This window comes from Salvelinus namaycush, chromosome 7 (assembly GCF_016432855.1).
Source record: "Salvelinus namaycush isolate Seneca chromosome 7, SaNama_1.0, whole genome shotgun sequence".
Classification (NCBI taxonomy): domain Eukaryota; kingdom Metazoa; phylum Chordata; class Actinopteri; order Salmoniformes; family Salmonidae; genus Salvelinus; species Salvelinus namaycush.
The window spans coordinates 44741877-44761752 of NC_052313.1; the positions used below are offsets into that span (position 1 = coordinate 44741877).

Consider the following 19876-nt stretch of genomic DNA (forward strand, 5'->3'; position numbering starts at 1 on the left):
ACCAAAGTCAACAAAAAAACAAGCAAACTTATTAGAATGATTAAACTTCTGGAGAAGTGTGAATGCGATCTGTAATGGATGGTTCCAATTTGTACAGTACTAGTCAAAAGTTTGGACACCTACTTGTTAGCAGTTGATGTTATTCTTCAGTAACACAGACCCCACAGCAAATCAGGGGGAGGAAGAAAAATAGGTTTATTCAAAGAGAACAAATCATGGTTGTTATGCTGAGAAGTAGATGATCATTCTTCCCTGTCCTCAGTGACTCTCCACAGAACAAAGGGACAGGATGTCATTTATAACCCTCAACCCTAGTCTGGTTGACCAATTAGAATTCCTTGCAGTAAAATTGGCCCAATGGCCAAATAACAAGTATCCTGTTTCAGGCTCAATGTATAGACAATTCAGACCAATGAGATCTTGCCACATGTAGCTATGAGTCCAGGACTGAAACCTCTACACAGATTCTAACCAGATGTTGAACTGAAAAACAACTATTTCCATTGATGGTTAATTCCCTATTGACCTCTAGTCCTCTGCATTGGGTATTATCTTAAAATAGTCTTACATACTCATTCAAGGGTTTTTCTTTATTATTTTTTTTCTATTTTCTACATTGTAGAATAATTGTGAAGACATCAAAACTATGAAATAACACATATGGAATCATGTAGTAACCAAAAAAGTGTTAAACAAATCAAAGTAGGCACCCTTTGCTTTGATGACTGCTTTGCACACTCTTGGCATTCTCTCAACCAGGAGTGATTTTCCAACAGTCTTGGAGTTCATTGCTTGCTGTTTGGGGTTTTATGCTGGGTTTCTGTACAGCACTTTGAGATATCAGCTGATGTAAGAAGGGCTATATAAATACATTTGATTTGAATTTGATTTACCTCATGAAGCTGGTTGAGAGAATGCCAAGATTGTGCAAAGCTGACAAGGCAAAGGGTGGGTACTTTGAAGAAACTCAAATATATTTTGATCTGTTTAACACTTTTTTGGTTACTACATGATTCCATATGTGTTATTTCATAGTTTTGATGTCGTCACTATTATTCTACAATGTAGAAAATAGTTAAAATAAAGCAAAACCCTGGGATGAGTAGGTGTGTCCAAACTTTTGACTGCTACTGTGTATAAAACATTATATTTGGAAAAAGTAAAACGGTGAATGGACATTCTCCCTTTATATTATTATATTTATACTTTGTTCAGCTACTGCGAAAAGTTTGTATGTACGTAAAACTCTCCATAGTCAGCTTTGTTTTAATATTATATGCCCACGGGAAGCAATTATGGTGCCTGTAAAGTGTATTTACACATAGCCTATTTAAAACAATTTGTTTCATTTTGAATTATTCGCTCTCATTAGACCCATAGAACGTTTTACAAAATTACATCTATCACACATCTAGAGCATGTATTATGCAGAGTTTACTTTCCTTTCTGTGTCCAAACCCTGACTTTTAAGTTTCCATCTTCAGATGCAGGTTAGTGTTTTTTCCATCATGAATCTTATTCTGGAGGCAGCTCTGCAGAGTGGTCACTAGCTGGCACAGTCACAAAGTCATAAAAATCTGATTTTAAAGCTAACTTTACATTTTTGTTTTCATACATTTTTACAATATAGCCAATTTTGACTTTGCAGCTGGCCCATCTAGAGGAAATTGCTCAGTTCTGCATCAAGGACAATACTCATCCAAATAAACGTCAACCGAAGATCTCTCCCAATTTTTTTTCTTCCTGTTTTAGCCCAGTTCTCTTTCCTTGTGGACTTTATTCATATGTTTCAGCAGCTGAGCCTTACGACTGAATCATAGCCTGAGCAGCAGTCAGTTCGTGCATGGTTAGGTTCCCCTTGACACTAAAGCTTTTCCCACAGCTAAATGGTTTCTCTGTTGTGTGAATCAGTATGAGTCCGTTTGTGCACGTTCAGATGCCCCTTCTGACAGAAGCTTTTCCCACAGTCACCACAACTAAAGGGTTTCTCTCCTGTGTGAGTAAATTTATGTTTCTTTAGGGAGTCCTTCAAATTAAAACTTTTCCCACAGTCATCACAGCTAAATGGTTTCTCTCCTGTGTGAGTCAGTTTATGCATGTTTAGGGGCTGCTTGCGATTGAAGCTCTTCCCACAGTCACCACAGCTAAATGGTTTCTCTCCTGTGTGAGTCAGTTTATGCATGGTTAGGTGTCCCTTCTGTTTGAAGCTCTTCCCACAGTCACTACAGCTAAATGGCTTCTCCCCTGTGTGAGTCCGAACATGTTCGGTTAGGTTCCTCTTGAGACTGAAACTTTTCCCACAGTCACCACAACTAAATGATTTCTCCCCTGTGTGAGTCAATATATGTTGGGTTAGATTCCCCTTGCGATTAAAGCTCTTCCCACAGTCACCACAGCTAAATCGTTTCTCTCCTGTGTGAATCATGTGCTTGGACAGATCTCCTTCTAGTTTGAAGGTCTTTCCAAAATAGGGGAAGGTGCTGGTTTTCCCATCGTGACACAGTCTGACATGGGCCTTCAGTTTACAGGTAGATCTGTAGAAATGTTTGCAGAATTGGCATTTACTGGGCTTCTTGGCGAGAGTCACATGCATCTGCAGGTCAGCTTTTAGAGCAAATGTTTCACCACAGTCACAGCAGCGGAGAGTTTTTATAGCTGTGTTGCTGGGTTTGGATCTGTGTTTCTTAAATGGTGGGTTGTGACTCAATGGTGGGCTGGGATCTAATGTTGGGCTGCTGTCGCGTCCTATTGGGTCACTGCTTTCGGCTGTGCTGTGGCTGGATGCATTGTTTTGATTATTTGGAGGGTCACAGGGAATGTTGAGAGCCTTTAGCTGAGTCACAGTGCCAAAAGGTGTGAGATTCACTTGTTTCGGGTCACACTCTCTGTTCTCCAAAGTCTGGATTTGAGGAGGAGTCAAGGGGTCCACCTGATCACATTTACTTGTCATACAGGCAATTGTGTTTTTGGTATCAAAGAGCTCTTGAAGCTGTTCTTCCTCCTGACTGATTTGCTCCTCTTCCTCTTTAATCTGTGTGGCTTCAGTGTTCTCCTGTCCCAGACTGAAGCTCCACTCCTGCTCACAATGCTGATGCTCAGGGAGAACCTCCTCTTCAGAGACAGCAAGAGAGAGCTGCAAGGAATCTGGAGGGAATGAGAGGGGGGGGGGGGGGGGGGGGCTAAGGTTATCCAGTCTTTAGATATCAGGGTTACAGTGAATTTGAATTGAAAGGAGCAATCTGCAGTTCCAACAATAACAAAGCGGGTACCCCGCCACTGTTTTGGTAAAGGGGTGAGGCTTGCTAAGTGGAACCGCTCTCAAATTCATAGACAGAGCTATGGGTGTAAGGACTGACCAGTTATGATATCAAAATGACCGTTTTAAAACATGTTGAGGCTATAAAGTGTTTGTTTATAATTACATTGTTTAGAAACACTGTAAAAAAACAAGCCTATATTTGGGGTTCTGTTGGGTTACAAGACATCCATAAATTATATTCAAGAATCCATGGGTATATTATTCATTTTAAAAAGGTAAAAAAATGTATGTACCAATCGCAGATTGACCCTTTAAGTCAGTAAATTCAAGAAGTACACTGAAATTCCAATTCAAATGATCGAAAATCTAGAATCTATTTCCAATTACTTCTCAATAAACTAAAGAGAAAAAGCGATTTAATTTCAAAAGTTTGTCAATGTTTTATTTATTTATTATAAATTCAAATCACTTCCAGGTTTTCGTGACAGTCGGTTTTTCTCCATGCTGGTAAACCACCACCTCGAGGTAAACATGTTAAATGATTAAATAGTTACTGTTATGCATGCGTTTTATAAACTGCTATGTTTAACACAATTTTTTTTCTTTATATATTTATAGCCTGTAGCACCAGTTTCCACCTCTTTCAAAAACCCCTGCAGCTTCCTCTAGAGGTATTGATGTAAAAGAGTTAAATGCTTTTCATGAAACATGCTCTGCCTAATAGGGCTGTTTTTTTCATGGCAAAAAAAACAAAACACGATGCAGACAAAATACTTTGGTCCTTTAACAACCTGCTGTATGTAAAATATTGTGTGCTATAGCTTGGAAAATAAATACATGTGAATCTGGATGAAAATATGTGTTTGTTTCTAACATGTTGTTACATTAGGTCGGTTTTCCTGAAGAAGTTTTAAAGCCGCTCTGTGTTTTGGTTCTTTGCCACGACACTAACGAGAAAAGAAAATTGTCACGCCACCTATAGCACCACCCTCAGGTACTTCATAATCTTCTCTCGGTTGTATCAACTACTATTGTTGTTGTAATACCTCTATGTTCATCAATTTGATTTTGTTTTTCAAATACAAGTAGCTGAAAACACTATCTGCTGTGCCCGCTGCGGGAGCGTGATCCACCTGCAAGCTCCCCTCAGGAGCGTGATCCACCTGCAAGCTCCCCTCAGGAGCGTGATCCACCTGCAAGCTCCCCTCAGGAGCATGAGTCGGAGGTGCCATGTGTGTGCTCTGACTTCTGCCAGCACTGGACCCACTGCTGCTGTGTGCAGTGGGACGCAGAGGGGGTAGTGGAGCTGGACTTTTAATGCGATATGTGTGACAATATAGGGATGGAGGTCGAGATTTAGTTGTTGTTTTGTTTGCTTTTATGTATTTATTTATGAATCTAATATCTATATATCTATAGATTTATTCAACCCATGTCGTGTTTTTCCTTCACTGAGATTCCAAGTGAATCCCTGCAACACTAACACAGTGTTTTACTGTTCATGTCAGTGCACACCACTGACATTAATGTTTTATTTAATGTCTGTTATTCATATTCCTATATATTTTAGCATTAAACTAGTGTCTACTTTGTCAAAACATAAGAGAAATCGGTAAATAAGTAAATAATTATTTGGTTCCAACACTGAAAAAGATGTTGGTGAGGTCAGTCAGTCAACAGGAGAGCGCAGCAGGTCAGTAAATGTTTTTAAACCAAAAAGCTAACCAACTAGCCAGTTATCTATTAAACGCTTAAGAGAAGAGAGCTAAACTCTGCAAAAAAAAGAAATGGCCCTTTTTCAGGACCCTGTCTTTTAAAGATAAATTCTAAAAATCCAAATAACTTCACAGATCTTCATTGTAAAAGGTTTAAACACTGTTTCCCATGCTTGTCAATGAACCATAAACAATTAATGAACATGCACCTGTGGAACGGTCGTTAAGACACTAACAGCTTGCAGACGGTAGGCAATTAAGGTCACAGTTATGAAAACTTGAGACCTTTCTACTGACTCTGGAAAACACCAAAAGAAAGATCCCCAGGCTCCCTGTGAACGTGCCTTAGGAATGCTGCAAGAAGGCATGAGGACTGCAGATGTGGCCAGCGCATTAAATGTCAATGTCCATACTATGAGATGCCTAAGACAGTGCTACAGGGAGACAGGACGGACAGATAATCGTCCTCGCAGTGGCAGACCACGTGTAACAACACCTGCACAGGGTCGGTACATCCGAACATCACACCTGTGGGACAGGTACAGGATGGCAACAACTGCCCGAGTTACACGCACAATCCCTCCATCAGTGCTCAGACTGTTCCCAATAGGCTGAGAGAGGCTGGACTGAGGGCTTGTAGGCCTGTTGTAAGGCAGGTCCTCACCAGACATCACAGGCAACAACGTCGCCTATGGGCACAAACCCACCGTCGCTGGATCAGACAGGGCTGGCAAAAAGTGCTCTTCACTGACGAGTCGCGGTTTTGTCTCACCAGGGGTGATGGTCAGATTTGCGTTTTTCGTCGAAGGTTTGAGCGTTACACCGAGGCCTGTACTCTGGAGCGGGATCGTTTTGGAGGTGGAGGGTCACAGCATCATCGGACTGAGCTTGTTGTCATTGCAGGCAATGTCAACGCTGTGCGTTACAGGGAAGACATCCTCCTCCCTCATGTGGTATCCTTCCTGCAGGCTCATCCTGACATGACCCTCCAGCATGACAATGCCACCAGCCATACTGCTCGTTCTGTGCGTGATTTCCTGCAAGACAGGAATGTTAGTGTTCTGCCATGGCCAGCGAAGAGCCCGGATCTCAATCCCATTGAGCACGTCTGGGCCTGTTGGATCGGGGTGCGAGGGCTAGTGCCATTCCCCCCAGAAATGTCCAGGAACTTGCAGGTGCCTTGGTGGAAGAGTGAGGTAACATCTCACAGCAAGAACTGGCAAATCTGGTGCAGTCCATGAGGAGATGATGCACTGCAGTACTTAATGCAGCTGGTGGCCACACCAGATACTGACTGTTACTTTAGATTTTAACCGCCCCTTTGTTCAGGGACACATTATTCCATTTCTGTTAGTCACATGTTTGTGGAACTTGTTCAGCTTATGTCTCAGTTGTTGAATCTTATGTTCATACAAATATTTACACATGTTAAGTTTGCTGAAAATAAACGCAGTTGACAGTGAGAGGACGTTTCTTTTTTTGCTGAGTTTAAGTCTATGTTTTAACACAATTAAATGGATATAATAAGGTGGCCACTAACTGGGGACCAAATGCCGATTACATTTTAATTTTGCTAAACCACTTATCAAAATACACGATAATAGTAACTAGTATTTCCAAAGAAATGTCAAACATGCAAAATGCTAACGTTAACCAGTTAGCGGACATGTTTACAACACCAATAATCACAAAACATTGACGGCTTCATAACACTGTTGAAAATAATATATTTCTAAAACATTGTAGAATGAGGCGATCATACATGGTTGTGTTGTACATACGAACCTATCCGCAGCAGTCTCCGTAGACGATCATTTTCCTCTTGGTACTCAGCTACCGTTTTCTCAACTGCCCCAAAAATTTCGACAGCAGCAGCCATTACACGCTCATTTAAAAACTCACGCAGCAACTGTAGTTGAGACATTTTCAATCGATTGAGAGTTGAGGATTCAACGAATATGGCTTTGTCCACGTAAAAATTATGTTGAATAAAAAAAACTAAATGCGCTCCAAAGATGATATACTGAATCAGCGCTACAAGCGACTTGTCAGCAACAATAAAATAAGTATTTCCGGGTCACGGAAGTTCGGAAATGTCAATTTGCATTACATTTGGGTTTTAAAACATGTTCCAAGGTCAAATAAATGTCCCCAATGCAATACACTGTATTCATGAAATACATATTGGTTTATAGAGAAAAAACTATTCTAGGTGCCAAAGTAAAAGTGTGGTTGGGATTACTCACTAGGGACTGTAGAATCTATATATGGTGTTATTTCATGGGGGACTGAAGTCTAACTTACTTGATTTATTCCTGTTTGGGCCTCAACAGTGCATCTCCAACATAGATTTTTGAATTGAATTTATTTGGGGTAACAGACATATACAACAACATGTACAAAGTGGACCCAGAGGATGTCACTCAATAGTATTAATTAAAACGCTTGTTTCCAAAGTGGTCCTCATTTGAACAAGATTTTGATATTTATTATATTCACCATTAGGAACATATCATGTTTTATGGAAGTAATAAATATACTGCTTATAATGTATAATAGGTCTAGCTACATACATACAAACAATACATTTATTGTTCTTCCTTTAGGAACCTAAATGTCACTTTTGCTTCATTGCCAGCAATGCTAAATATATCACATCATTACTTAATGAGATCCATGTGTTAGTAAAGCTATAAAGCTTGTATACTTTATTGTGCATATGTTCCATCATTTTTGCCTGTATTATTCATTTTACACAGTTTATAGGACATCTTATTTTGAAGGATTACAAAATGTGACCTGTAAGTGCCTTGAAACTCTTGTTGCATTCAAATGAATGTCAAACAACCATAGAGATAGATAGAGGACTCATCTTTATCTGTGCCATTATGCCATCTGTGACAGCATGGGCAGTGCCATAGAGGCTACAACCCATAGGAATACCCACTCAGTTGAGTACTTTGACTACTTTAAAATGGCAGAAGCATGGCGGAAGCCCTCAATGGCGCTGCCCATGCTTAAACGGCCTTCTGGCCGCCTCTGAGAATAGTATTGAAGTATACACTGACTCTGTGCCTAGGTTAATCAGCAAGTGCATAGAGGATGTTGTTCCCACTGTGACAATTAGAACTTATCCAAACCAAAAACTGTGGATAGGTGGTAGCATTCGAGCAAAACTGAAAGCGAGAACCACCGCATTTAACCATGGCAAGGTGACTGGGAACATGGACATATACTGTACAAACAGACTAGCTCTGACTTACTTAAGGCAATCAAAGAGGCAAAGCGACAGTAAAAGTGAAGTTGCAGTTAAACTGCTCAAACATGAGATATACACTATATTTCCACAACAGTATGTGGACACCCCTTCAAATGAGTGGATTCGGCTATTTCAGCAACACCTGTTGCTGACAGGTGTATAAAATCGAGCACACATCCATGCAATCTCCATAGACAAACATTGGCAGTAGAATGGCCTTACTGAAGAGCTCAGTGACTTTCAACTTGGCACAATAATAGGATGGCACCTTTCCAACAAGTCCGTTCATCAAATTTCTGCCCTGCTAGAGCTGCCTCGGTCAACAGCGTGACAGTTCCCCGGTGCACAAAGCAAGGACCATACAGAAATGGTTTGTCAAGATCGGTGTGGAAGAACTTGAGTGGCCTGCACAGAACTCTGACCTCAACCCCATCGAACATCTTTGGGATGAATTGGAACGCCAACTGCGAACCAAGCCTAACATCAGTGTCTGACCTCACTAATGCTCTTGTGGCTGAATGGAAGCAGGTCCCAGCTGCAATGTTCCAACATATAGTACAAAGCTTTCCCAGAATAAGGGGGACATAATCCATATTAATGCCCATAATTTTGGAATTAGATGTTCGATGAGCAGGTGTCCACATACTTTTGGTCATGTAGTGTATGTGGCAGGGACTCCAGACAAATACGGATCATAAACATAAAGCCAACCACGTCGCGGACAGACGCATTGGTCCCAGATAACCTAAACATCTTCTTTGTCCACTTCGAGGAAAACATTGAGCCTCCGAACGCCGGCACCCTCCGCTCACGAGGACTGCGTGCTCTTGTTCTCTGTAGCCGACGCGAGTAAGTTATTTAAGTGTGTTAACCCTTGCAGGGCTGCCGGCCCAGACGGCATCCCAAATCGCGTACTCAGAACATGTGCAGACCAGGTGGCTGGATGTTTACAGACATATTAAATCTCTAATATCCCAGTCTGTTGTCCCCACTTGCGTCAAGACGTCCACCATTGTTCCTGTACCCAAGAGAGCGAAGGTAACCGAACTACATGACTATCGCTCCGTAGCACTCACTTATGTCTTCATGAAGAGCTTTGAGAGGCTAGTTAAGGATCATATCACAGCCACCTTACCCAACAACCTTGATCCACTACAAATCGCATACCGCCCCAACAGATCTACGGATGACGTTATTGCACTGCACACTGCCCTATCCCACCTGGACAAGAGAAATACCTATGTAAGAATACTTACAGTACCAGTCAAAAGTTTGAACACACCTACTCATTCAAGGGTTTTTCTATATTTTTTATATTTTCTACATTGTAGAATAACAGTAAAGATATCAAAAATATGAAATAACACATATGGAATAATGTGGTATCCAACAAAGTGTTAAACAAATCAAAATATATTTTATATTTGAGATTCTTCAAAGTAGCCACCCTTTGCCTTGATGACAGCTTTGCACACTCTTGGCATTCTCTCAACCAGCTTCACCTGGAATGCATTTCCAACAGTCTTGAAGGAGTTCCCACATATGCTGCGCACTTGTTTGCTGCTTTTCCTTCACTCTGCAATCCAACTCATCCCAAACCATCTCAATTGCGTTGAGGTCGGGTGATTGTGGAGGCCATGTCATCTGGCCTCCACAATCTACAGATGCACCATTGAGAGTATCCTATATCCTGTCGGTCTGTCTCACCACCTGGTACAGCAATTGCACCGTCTGCAACCGCATGGCTCTCCAGAGGGTGGTGCTGTCAAACTCACACTGCCTGCCTTCCAAGACATCGACAGCACCCTGTGTCAGAGGAAGGCCAAGAAGATCATAAAGGACCTCAGCCACTTGTTCCTCCCGCTACCATCTAGAACAGGGGTGTCAAACTCATTCCACGGAGGGCCTAGTGTCTGCAGGTTTTTGGTTTTTCCTTTCAATAAAGCCCTAGACAACCAGGTGTGGGGAGTTCCTAACTAATTAGTGATGTTAATTCATCAATCAAGTACAAGGGAGGAGCGAAAACCCGCAGACACTCGGCCCCCCGTGGAATGAGTTTGACACCTGTGATCTAGAAGGAGGAGACAGTACAGCTTCAATCTCCTTGTAAAAAAAAAATGATCCGAGTTGTGGTGGTAAAGGACTGTATCTTAATGTAACCGTTGCTGGTTTGAGTTGGGGCTATGGTGGTGGTTGCCATTAAAACAGAGAGGAGGATTGCAGTTGAATGGTCTGGTGCCGTTTTATTATTGCAGTTTGAATCATGAAAGGATATTGCAGAATGAATGATGAATGGATATTAGGATGGTTAACTAGGAAAACAAGGAAAGACCCACAGGAATCCCACAGGATTTTGGGCCTCTGAAGGAATTGTGCAGGTTTATGCTTCTACAGGATTTCTGCATTTTGCTTTGCACATGATCTTGAGACTAATACAACCTCACATAGTTTGTCTGAGGTTAAGACTACTCCAGTGCTAGATCCTTTATTCAAGTTGATAGCATGATAAACACAAAAAAAACTATGATTTTCTCAATGCTAAACAATGATTCTGCAAAGCTTAGGAATAACTCCCACAGTAAGAGAATACCCCAAATACAACGTTAAGCGCAACGGGGTTCTCTGGGTAATGCACCTTCTAGTCTCCACGCCGTAGGTGGCGCTTTCTAGCTTGCCGTCTACCTAAAATCTGACCGGATGAGCTCGCAAGGAAAGACACCGTTATCAATGATGAAGGAATATTGATGACAATAAGCCAGCTATTCTTACAAATATTACTATTTCTTGAACAAGCTAGCAAAAAATAACCTTTGTTGGACGTTTTTAATCTTAATAGTAGTAGTTGTCACTTGTTTCACAAAAGCAAAGGGTTTAAAATGTCGGAAATGCGTGTTTTGCATCAACGGATAAGCTCTGTCATCATGGACATATTAGCCTCCGCTGCGGTTACAGAGATTTGTAAGTTAGTAGAAGATTGTTGTGGAGCATTACGTGCAGAAGTCTCTCAAAGCAAGGAACAAATCAAAATACTACAGAAGCAACTCAGCCTGGCTGAGTCGAGTTACAGGTCGGTGAGTTGCAAAGAAGGTCAGACGCCTGTCAGCAGCGGCTCACCGATAAATAACAATATTTCGGGAAATTCCCCCGCGGCCAATGAAGATGATGCGGACGACACTCACGATGACGAAGGTTGGCTATCAATTTGTAACGGGCTATTGTCAGCCTTTGCGCTAACGTTAATTATTGTAAACCAAGTAATGGTCAAGTTGATCTCTTTCTCGTAGCGCTGTACTCGTACTCCTAATAGAGAGCAATATTAATGGCAGTGGTGTAAAGTACTTAAGACATTTTATACGTTTTGAGAAAATCTACATCAGCTAATGTAACCTTTTGTGAATTTTGAAGCATTCATTTGATAAAATCAAGCACAAAGAATTCAAAGGTAATGTACACTGGCGGATATTATCTCATAGATCAAAATGTATAATATCTCCTAAAGACAAAATCCCACTCCACCCACACACGCACGTAGATCAAGGTAGTTAATGCTATCTTTGGCGTAGCTATCATAACGATGGGCGAGTAGTTGTTTTTGAAGGGTGTACCTGAAGTAACTATTCACCCTGACATCCGACAGCGAAAAGATGGCAGAAGCGAACGCTGATGTGGAGCGTGAGTATAATGGCGGGGGACTCAAGGAGAATTGGAATATTGTCCAAAAGAATAGAAAACGGACCAAAGTTGCAAACAGTGATGAGAATGTCCTTTATCTTGTAGGAGTATGTTTTGTTAATGAGGAGCAGCTGATTGGATTACCAATTTTGAAGAATCCATTTGATATAACCAAACTGGTGGAGAGAGTGCTGGGTAAAGTGAAGGCTGTGAGGATCACGAGAGGCAGGCTTGTTTAGGTTTTTTGTTCTTCTGAGGATAAGAAGGAGAGTGTGTTGCGTCTCACCCGATTTTTAGAAGTTTTATGTGCCCAGGGTGGGTCCTGTTCCGAAGAGACACAGAAGGGGGTAATATATGGCGGTTCGTGGGGAGTCGATGTTGCACAGATGAAAAATATTTCTGGAGTGAGTGACGCTCGTCGGATGAATCGTGTGGTGAATGAAGAAAAAGTGACGAGTATCCTCCATTCTTTAAAAAAAATGTATATGGAGTCTCTCCCTACTCAAGTGCAGTTGGGATATATAAACTACACTCAGAGCGTTTGTTCCAAGATCAATGCAGTGTGATCATTGTAAAGCTTTTGGACATGTTTCAAGTGTTTGCAGAAGGGAAAAGCCGAGATGTTCAAGTTGTGGAAAAGTTCGTATGATGTGATGAAAATGGGACATGTTGCAATTGTGGTGGGAACCATGAATTCCCAACATGGGTGAAAGAGAATGAGGTGGCCACAGGGCTGTCCTGAACATTTCATATACAGCGACTGTTAAAAAGGGTTGAGGGTTCGAATGGCGCTCCTGAAGAGTCCATAGTGTTGGATAGGCCTTCACTGAAGGCTGCGGGGGTTTCCGTTCAACAGCAAGAAAGACCTAGATATGTTAAAGTTTAAGAACGTGGCCTTTGTAGCTACAGTGATTAATGGCACTGCCGAGGTGGAGAGGAAGTCCAGGGAAATAGATATCATTGTGGATGCGGCGGAACGGTCCCTGGGACTGATAGACTTCTCGGCGAAGGAGTTGCATGGAGTATTGTCACAAGCCATTACCACCCTCTCAGGTGATAGAGCCTGAGAAGGGAGATATGGAGATTTGAGTTTTGGTTTTGTCAATGTGGTGTTTTGTTTTATTGTGGGTGGATTAAGTTAGTTTTCCCTGTCATGTATGGGTTTTATTTTGACCTTGGTTTTTTCAACCCCGTCCAGTTGGTGGCGGTAATACACCTTTTTGGGTTGTAGTCTGCCATAAAACCCACAGAAGAAGGAGATCATCATTTTCTTCAAGGTTGTTAACCTCAGACCTTATTTTCGGCATTTATCCCAAAACCCCTTTCTTTCCCCATTAATTTCCCCCTTAGGAATGGCTGAACGAACCAGACTTAAATAATTTCCATCTTAAAGGCCTTCAAGGTGGCGAGCTCTATTATACCATTATCCCCACTGACAAATCAAGAAGTTTGAAATTTGTATTTTTTGTCAGCTTGCTAGGCTAGCAGTATTTCAATCTTCTTGATTTGTCAGTGGGGATAACGGGATTGCGGTACGTTTTCCGAGCCATATCCCGCGCCGGCTCCACGCTGTCCTTATCGTGGCATAGCACCATTCCGACGAGAGAGAAAGGTAGTAATGAACGTCTAGTCTAGTTGGATTTTTATGACTTGCAAGCTGCCACTGGGGCGCTGGCGCTATGACTGAAGTGAGCAACATTAACAATGAGTAAAGATGGTGAAATTGGATGTTCGGCCTTCCAATGAAAAGTCCTGTCTTGAAACTGATGGATAGAAATAATGGAATCATAATGCAATTTTTTTTTTGAATGTCGTTACATAGTTTTAACTAAATACAATAATGAATTTATTTGACTATAAACAGAAATCTGTTATTCTCACTCCGGATGTATTTAATTGAATAATGCTGCCTGCAGCATACAGTTGCAGACCCACTGTGGCAGCCGGTTGTGGGCCTTGTGCACTACAGCCCATCAAGTGCAGACCGCTGTAAATCAGCAGCAACCTACCTCCCGCTAGCCTGACTACTCATCCACATCGTTTCGGCCAAACGCCAAGCCCACTAACATTTCCCCTCCACGATGAGTCTGGATCATAAAGAATGATTGTGGCCAAAAGGCTCTATTAGCATGGGTAACACTTTTGAGGGCTTCCGTCATTTTAATGTAGTCAACTGAGTGGGATTTTCAACTTCGGGGGCCGATCGCTCCTGGTGACAGTTTCAGACTGAATGTATGGAGCTGTCCATAGAGCAGTGGAATTAAATTCAGGATGAGTCGTCAGGCAAACCTCCCTCCTGATATTTGACTGGAAATGTCTGTGGTTTGATCGGGGATTTGGGCTTTGTCCGCTCTAGGATTCTAACTCTACGATCAATACTGCAGGTCTCATATAGCGAGAGAAATTATGAAAGAATTTGCGTCACAAATCCAGTCGATATTAATAATGTTACATCTGAATAGAGTAAATGATCCGCTCCTCGTTCTAGCATCTCTTCATCTTTTCTCTTAACATGTATGGATCCAGAACTTAATCGAGCAGCTGATCAGCGTTTTTTAAAATGGACCATTAGTGGTGTTTAGACCAGTATTGAGCTATGCCTTTTCCATTATAATCAGTCGAGTCAGATTGCTGCTGCTGGTAAAATGATTGCCCATTAATACACACTTCAACAACTGTTTTGGTCAATCGACAACAGTACATATAAGTGCAAAATCCTGAACTATCCGATGGGCTATCTTTAAAAAAATAAGTCATGGGCTATCCTATCCTAGACCCTGTTATGTCAGATAGGTGCTTATGTGCTATCTAATCAGTGTGTGGCTGCGCTAACAGTGCTACTATTTACACGTTGATGGGAATTAACTTCCTAAAAAGCTAAATAGTCCACCAGAAGCCATAAATGAAATAAAATTCAACTTCTACTTTTTCTGTCGCTTGTCTGTAGGCTTGGTTCTTATGCAGGGAGGATTAAATAAATACAAATCGAATGGAATGTACAGTACCAGTCAAAGTTTGGACACACCTACTCATTCAAGGGTTTTTCTTTATTTTAAACTATTTTCTACATTGTAGAATAATAGTGAAGACATCAAAACTATGAAATAACACATGGAGTCATGTAGTAACCCCCAAAAAGTGTTAAACAAATCAAAATGTAGTTTATATTTTGAGATTCTTCAAAGTAGCCACCCTTTGTCTTGATGACAGCTTTGCACACCCTTGGCATGGCATTCAGGTCATCTGATGCAGCACTCCATCACTCTTCTTCTTGGTAAGATATCCTTTACACAGCCCGGAGGTGTGGGATGGCCTATCGCTGCTGAATGCTGTGGTAGCCATGCTGGTTAAGTGTGCCTTGAATTGTAAATAAATCACTGACCGTGTCACCAGCAAAGCACCCCCACACCGCCTCTTCCATACTTCACGGTGGCTACCACACATGCGGAGATCATCCGTTCACCTACTTTGCGTCTCACAAAGACATGGCGGTTGGAACCGAAAATCTTACATTTGGACTCATCAGACTAAAGGACAGATTTCCACCGGTCTAATGTCCATTGCTCATGTTTCATGGCCCAAGCAAGCCTCTTCATATTGGTGTCCTTTAGGAGTGGTTTCTTTACAGCAATTTGACCATGAAGGCCTGATTCACGCAGTCTCCTCTGAACAGTTGATGTTGAGATGTGTCAGTTACTTAAACTCTGAAGCATTTATTTGGGCTGCAATTTCTGAGGCTGGTAACTGCAGCAGAGTTAACTCTGAGTCTTCCTTTCCTGTGGCGGTCTTCATGAGAGCCAGTTTCATCATAGCGCTTGATGTTTTCTGAGTCTGCACTTGAAGATACTTTTAAACTTCTTGAAATTTTCTGTATTGAGTGACCTGCATGTCTTGAAGTAATGATGGGCTATCATTTGTCTTTGCTTATTTGAGCTGTTCTTCCCATAATATGGACTTGGTCTTTTACCAAATAGGGCTATCTTCTGTATACCTGTTCTACCTTGTCACAACACAACTGATTGGCTCAAACACATTAAGAAGGAAAGAAATTCCACAAATTAACTTTTAACAAGGCACACCTGTTAATTGAAATGCATTCCAGGTGACTACCTCATGTTTAACACTGTTTTGGTTACTACATGATTCCATATCTGTTATTTCATAGTTTTGATGTCTTCACTATTATTCTGCAATGTAGAAAATAGTAAACGATTAAGAAAAACCCTGAAATGAGTAGGTGTGTCCAAACTTTTGACTGGTACTGTATAATTGAACAGAATTTCCAAACACGGGTCTGTTGTAGACCGATGCAGTTCCTCAGCGAGGTCAGTTCCTCTCTGCTTATCTCATGTCAAAATAAAAGTCCCCCACAAGTTCTTGCTTTTTTTGTGCAGGTATGACGCAGGTAAAGGACTTTTATTTTTACATGAGGTCAGTGAAGAGGAAGTGGGTCTACAACAGACTCATGCTTGGAATGTCTGTTTAATTTATGTTCTATTAGATGCATAAGGACCAAGCCTACAGACAATCGGCGGAGTAAGTTTTAATTATTATTATTATTATTTGTTTTACTTCTGTCCTCCGGCAGACCTCTGTTTTTGTGTTTTTTTTTCAAGCTAATTCCTAGGGTTGCTAGTGTGTAAATACTAGCGTTGCTAAAACCAGCTAATCAGCATTTCAGTTCTAACTCAACCTTTCTCCTTCCCTACAGATTTTCAGCAGTTCATTGTCTCTGAAGTGGAGTTTCCCCCCGAGCAGCAGGAGTGGAGCCCCAGTCTGGGGAAAGATGACTGGAACCCCATACAGATTAAAGAGGAACAGGAGGAATTCAGTATCATCCAGGAGAAGGAAGACTCTGTATTCACTCCTGCCTGGGTGAAAAGTGACTATGATCAGTACCCAACTCAGTCCTCACAAATCCAAAGTGAAAAAGACAGAATGGACTCGACTGAACATATCAAAAGAGAACCTAAGGAAGATGATTCCTCAGAGACAACCAGTGACTCTCATCCCCAGTGCAAATTGAAGAAGACATGGACAGAAAAAGGACAAAGCTCGAATGGTAGAAAATCCATGGATCTGAAATCACCAGTGCAAAGGAGTCACACAGAAGTGCAACCATTTTGCTGTAGTGATTGTGGGGAACGTTTCACTCAGATGGGAAAACTGGATGCTCATAGGAAGGTCCACACAGGAGAGAAACCGCATAGCTGTGGTGAATGCGGCAAATGTTTTACTCAAGTTGGGTACCTGAACTATCACAGAAAGACGCACACAGGGGAGAAACCTCATCGCTGTCATGATTGTGGCAAATGTTTCTTTCGAGTTGGTGATCTGACGCTTCATATGAGGATTCACACAGGGGAAAAACCGCTTTGCTGCCAGGTCTGTGGCAAATGTTTTGCTCGTCCTAGTAATCTGAGGTCTCACATTAGGATTCACACAGAGAAATCTTATAGCTGTCATTATTGTGGCAAATATTTTCGTCATAAAGGTAATCTGACAGCGCATATGAGGATTCACACGAGGAAAATCACATCATTGTCCCTATAGTAGCAGATCTTTCACCACTGGCGATAATCAGTGATTTAAAGTATATTGCAGTCAGGATTGTTGTAAATGTTTCACTAATTGTTAGAATATGAGGAGACCGAGGGGAGGAACCACATGCTACCATGACTGGCAAATATTTCATAATCTTAGGTCTTCTGAGAGCTCTTTTGTTTGAGACATGGTTCACATCAGGCAATGCTTCATGTGAATAGCAAATTCACATTTTGGGATTGTTTTTTTTATATTGCAGGGCAGCTCTTACCAACATCTCCAATCTCGTCTCATTGATTGAACACCAGGTTAGCTGAGTCCTGACTCCAATTAGCTTTTGGAGAAGTCATTAGCCTAGGGGTTCACCTACTTTTCCCAACCTATACCGTGTATGTTTAGAATAATGTATTCAATATAGACAAGAAAAATACAATTTGTTATTAGTTTAAGCACACTGTGTTTGTCTATTGTTGTGACTTAGAGGAAGATCAGATCACATTTATTTTGACCAATTTATGTGGAAATCCAGGTAATTCCAAAGGGTTCACATACTTTTTCTTGCAACTGTATTCCTCTGGCAGATACACACCCCTTTTAAACTATTCAGGGTCAAAGATAGATCCAACCCTTGGCTTTCATCTTAGCTCATTCAGATTAGAAGTCAGGCCTGGGCCAATTCAAGGAAAACTGACTCTGGCAATTTTTCAGACAATTGAGAAACAGATGTACTATTTTTGATTAAGAAAGCTAAATCGAGCTATTTTTTTATGCTCTGCTGGTGATTCTTCAAAATTTGGGAAAACAGTCAATGTGCTGAAGTGTACAAATTCCTCCTCTTCCGTGCCTAAGCAAGTTCTGTCTGACTCTGGCATCATAACTGAGAAGAATGGCATCATAACTGAGAAGAATGGCATCATAACTGAGAAGAATGGCATCATAACTGAGAAGAATGGGATCATAACTGAGAAGAATGGCATCATAACTGAGAAGAATGGCATCATAACTGAGAAGAATGGCATCATAACTGAGAAGAATGGCATCATAACTGAGAAGAATGGCATCATAACTGAGAAGAATGGCATCATAACTGAGAAGAATGGCATCATAACTGAGAAGAATGGCATCATAACTGAGAAGAATGGGATCATAACTGAGAAGAATGTGATAAATGATGCTTTTAATCATTATTTCATCCCGGCAGGCTTTTTATTTGAGAAAAACTGGTTTAATTGACCATGGTCAGTCAATCAACTGCATTTCCCTCTGCCAGCCTCTAGCTGACACGACGGTTAACCTGTCAACTTCTAATGAATCTTTTGTTTTCATTTCAACAATTTACTATCTGTGATGTGCTCGATGCCTTTTCTTAAGATTGATGTTAAAAAAAATCCCCTGTGGCTGATATTCCTGATACATGTTTGCCACAGCTCACTGCCTCCCTGATTTCTGTATTATTAACACATATTTTTAACCTGACGATTATATATCTGGTACTACCCCTAAAGTTTGGAAGGCGGCCCATGTACTCCCCCTTCACAAAGTGGTGACCCTTGTGACCTAAATACTTATTGGCCTATTTCTAAACTTTCTTGCCTTGCTAAAATATTAGAATCCTTGATTTAATTCTGTACATCAGAATTAATCAGTCTGGTTTTAGACCAGGTCAAAGCACTATCTCTGCTCCATCCCTAGTTATACATGTGGTTAGCTGTATAGATGAAAGGCAACATCGTGCTGCCCTCTTCATTAACCTGTCAAAGGCTTTCAATACTGTTAATCACTCACTGCTAATTCAGAGGCTTTCAATTGGCCTAGACCAGGCTGCATGTAACTGGTTTAAAAATTACTTGACAGATATAACTCAATGTATATCTCCTGATGGTGTTAAATCAGGTTTTCTGGATATTAGGAAAGGTGTTCTTCGGGTCTATTCTGGGTCCTGTACTTTTTACATTAACAATATCACCTTATCTGTAAGATATTGTAACCTGCACTTGTATGCCAATGATACTGTTGTGTATGTTATTGCCCCCACGGTTGACCAGGCTCTATCTGAACTTCAGTCTGCCTTCATTGTATTACAGAAAAACTTTATTGACCTAAAATTAGTACTGAAAACTAAGTATTATGTTGTTCTCTAGAGCGCATAAAAATAAGTCTGATGTTAAGCATATGTACTTTGGATGGTCACTTTTTACCCACTATTGAGTACTTTCTTCCTTTGAAGTCATGATAAAACATTTTATGGAAAAGTTATGGAATGATTTCTTGAAAAGAGTGGGAACCCTGTTTTAAAAAACGAAACAAATATCACATAATTACGTCAAGCGATCCATGTGTTTTATAACTAGTATAATATAATTTTTGCCTTGATTATTAATTTTACAGTTTCATGTAACATTACTCTTACTTTGAAGGATTAAAAAA

The 19876-nt window shown here is 41.0% G+C and overlaps 2 protein-coding genes across 2 annotated transcripts; one reads left to right on the plus strand and one right to left on the minus strand.

Moving 5' to 3' along the window:
• Positions 1–1048: 1048 nt before the first annotated feature.
• Positions 1049–7014, minus strand: LOC120050472 (gastrula zinc finger protein XlCGF46.1-like). The gene is made up of 2 exons (XM_038997060.1): positions 6760–7014; positions 1049–3144 (listed from the first exon to the last, which is right to left on the minus strand). Exons 1-2 carry the CDS (start codon positions 6896–6898, stop codon positions 1883–1885), a joined length of 1401 nt encoding a protein of 466 aa, XP_038852988.1. The 5' UTR covers positions 6899–7014; the 3' UTR covers positions 1049–1882.
• A 3930-nt stretch (positions 7015–10944) lies between these two features.
• LOC120051298 (zinc finger protein 583-like) lies at positions 10945–19622 on the plus strand. Its single transcript, XM_038998105.1, has 2 exons — positions 10945–11422; positions 16617–19622. The coding sequence occupies exons 1-2, from the start codon at positions 11110–11112 to the stop codon at positions 17456–17458; spliced, it is 1155 nt and encodes a 384-aa protein (XP_038854033.1). The 5' UTR covers positions 10945–11109; the 3' UTR covers positions 17459–19622.
• The last annotated feature ends 254 nt before the right edge of the window (positions 19623–19876 follow it).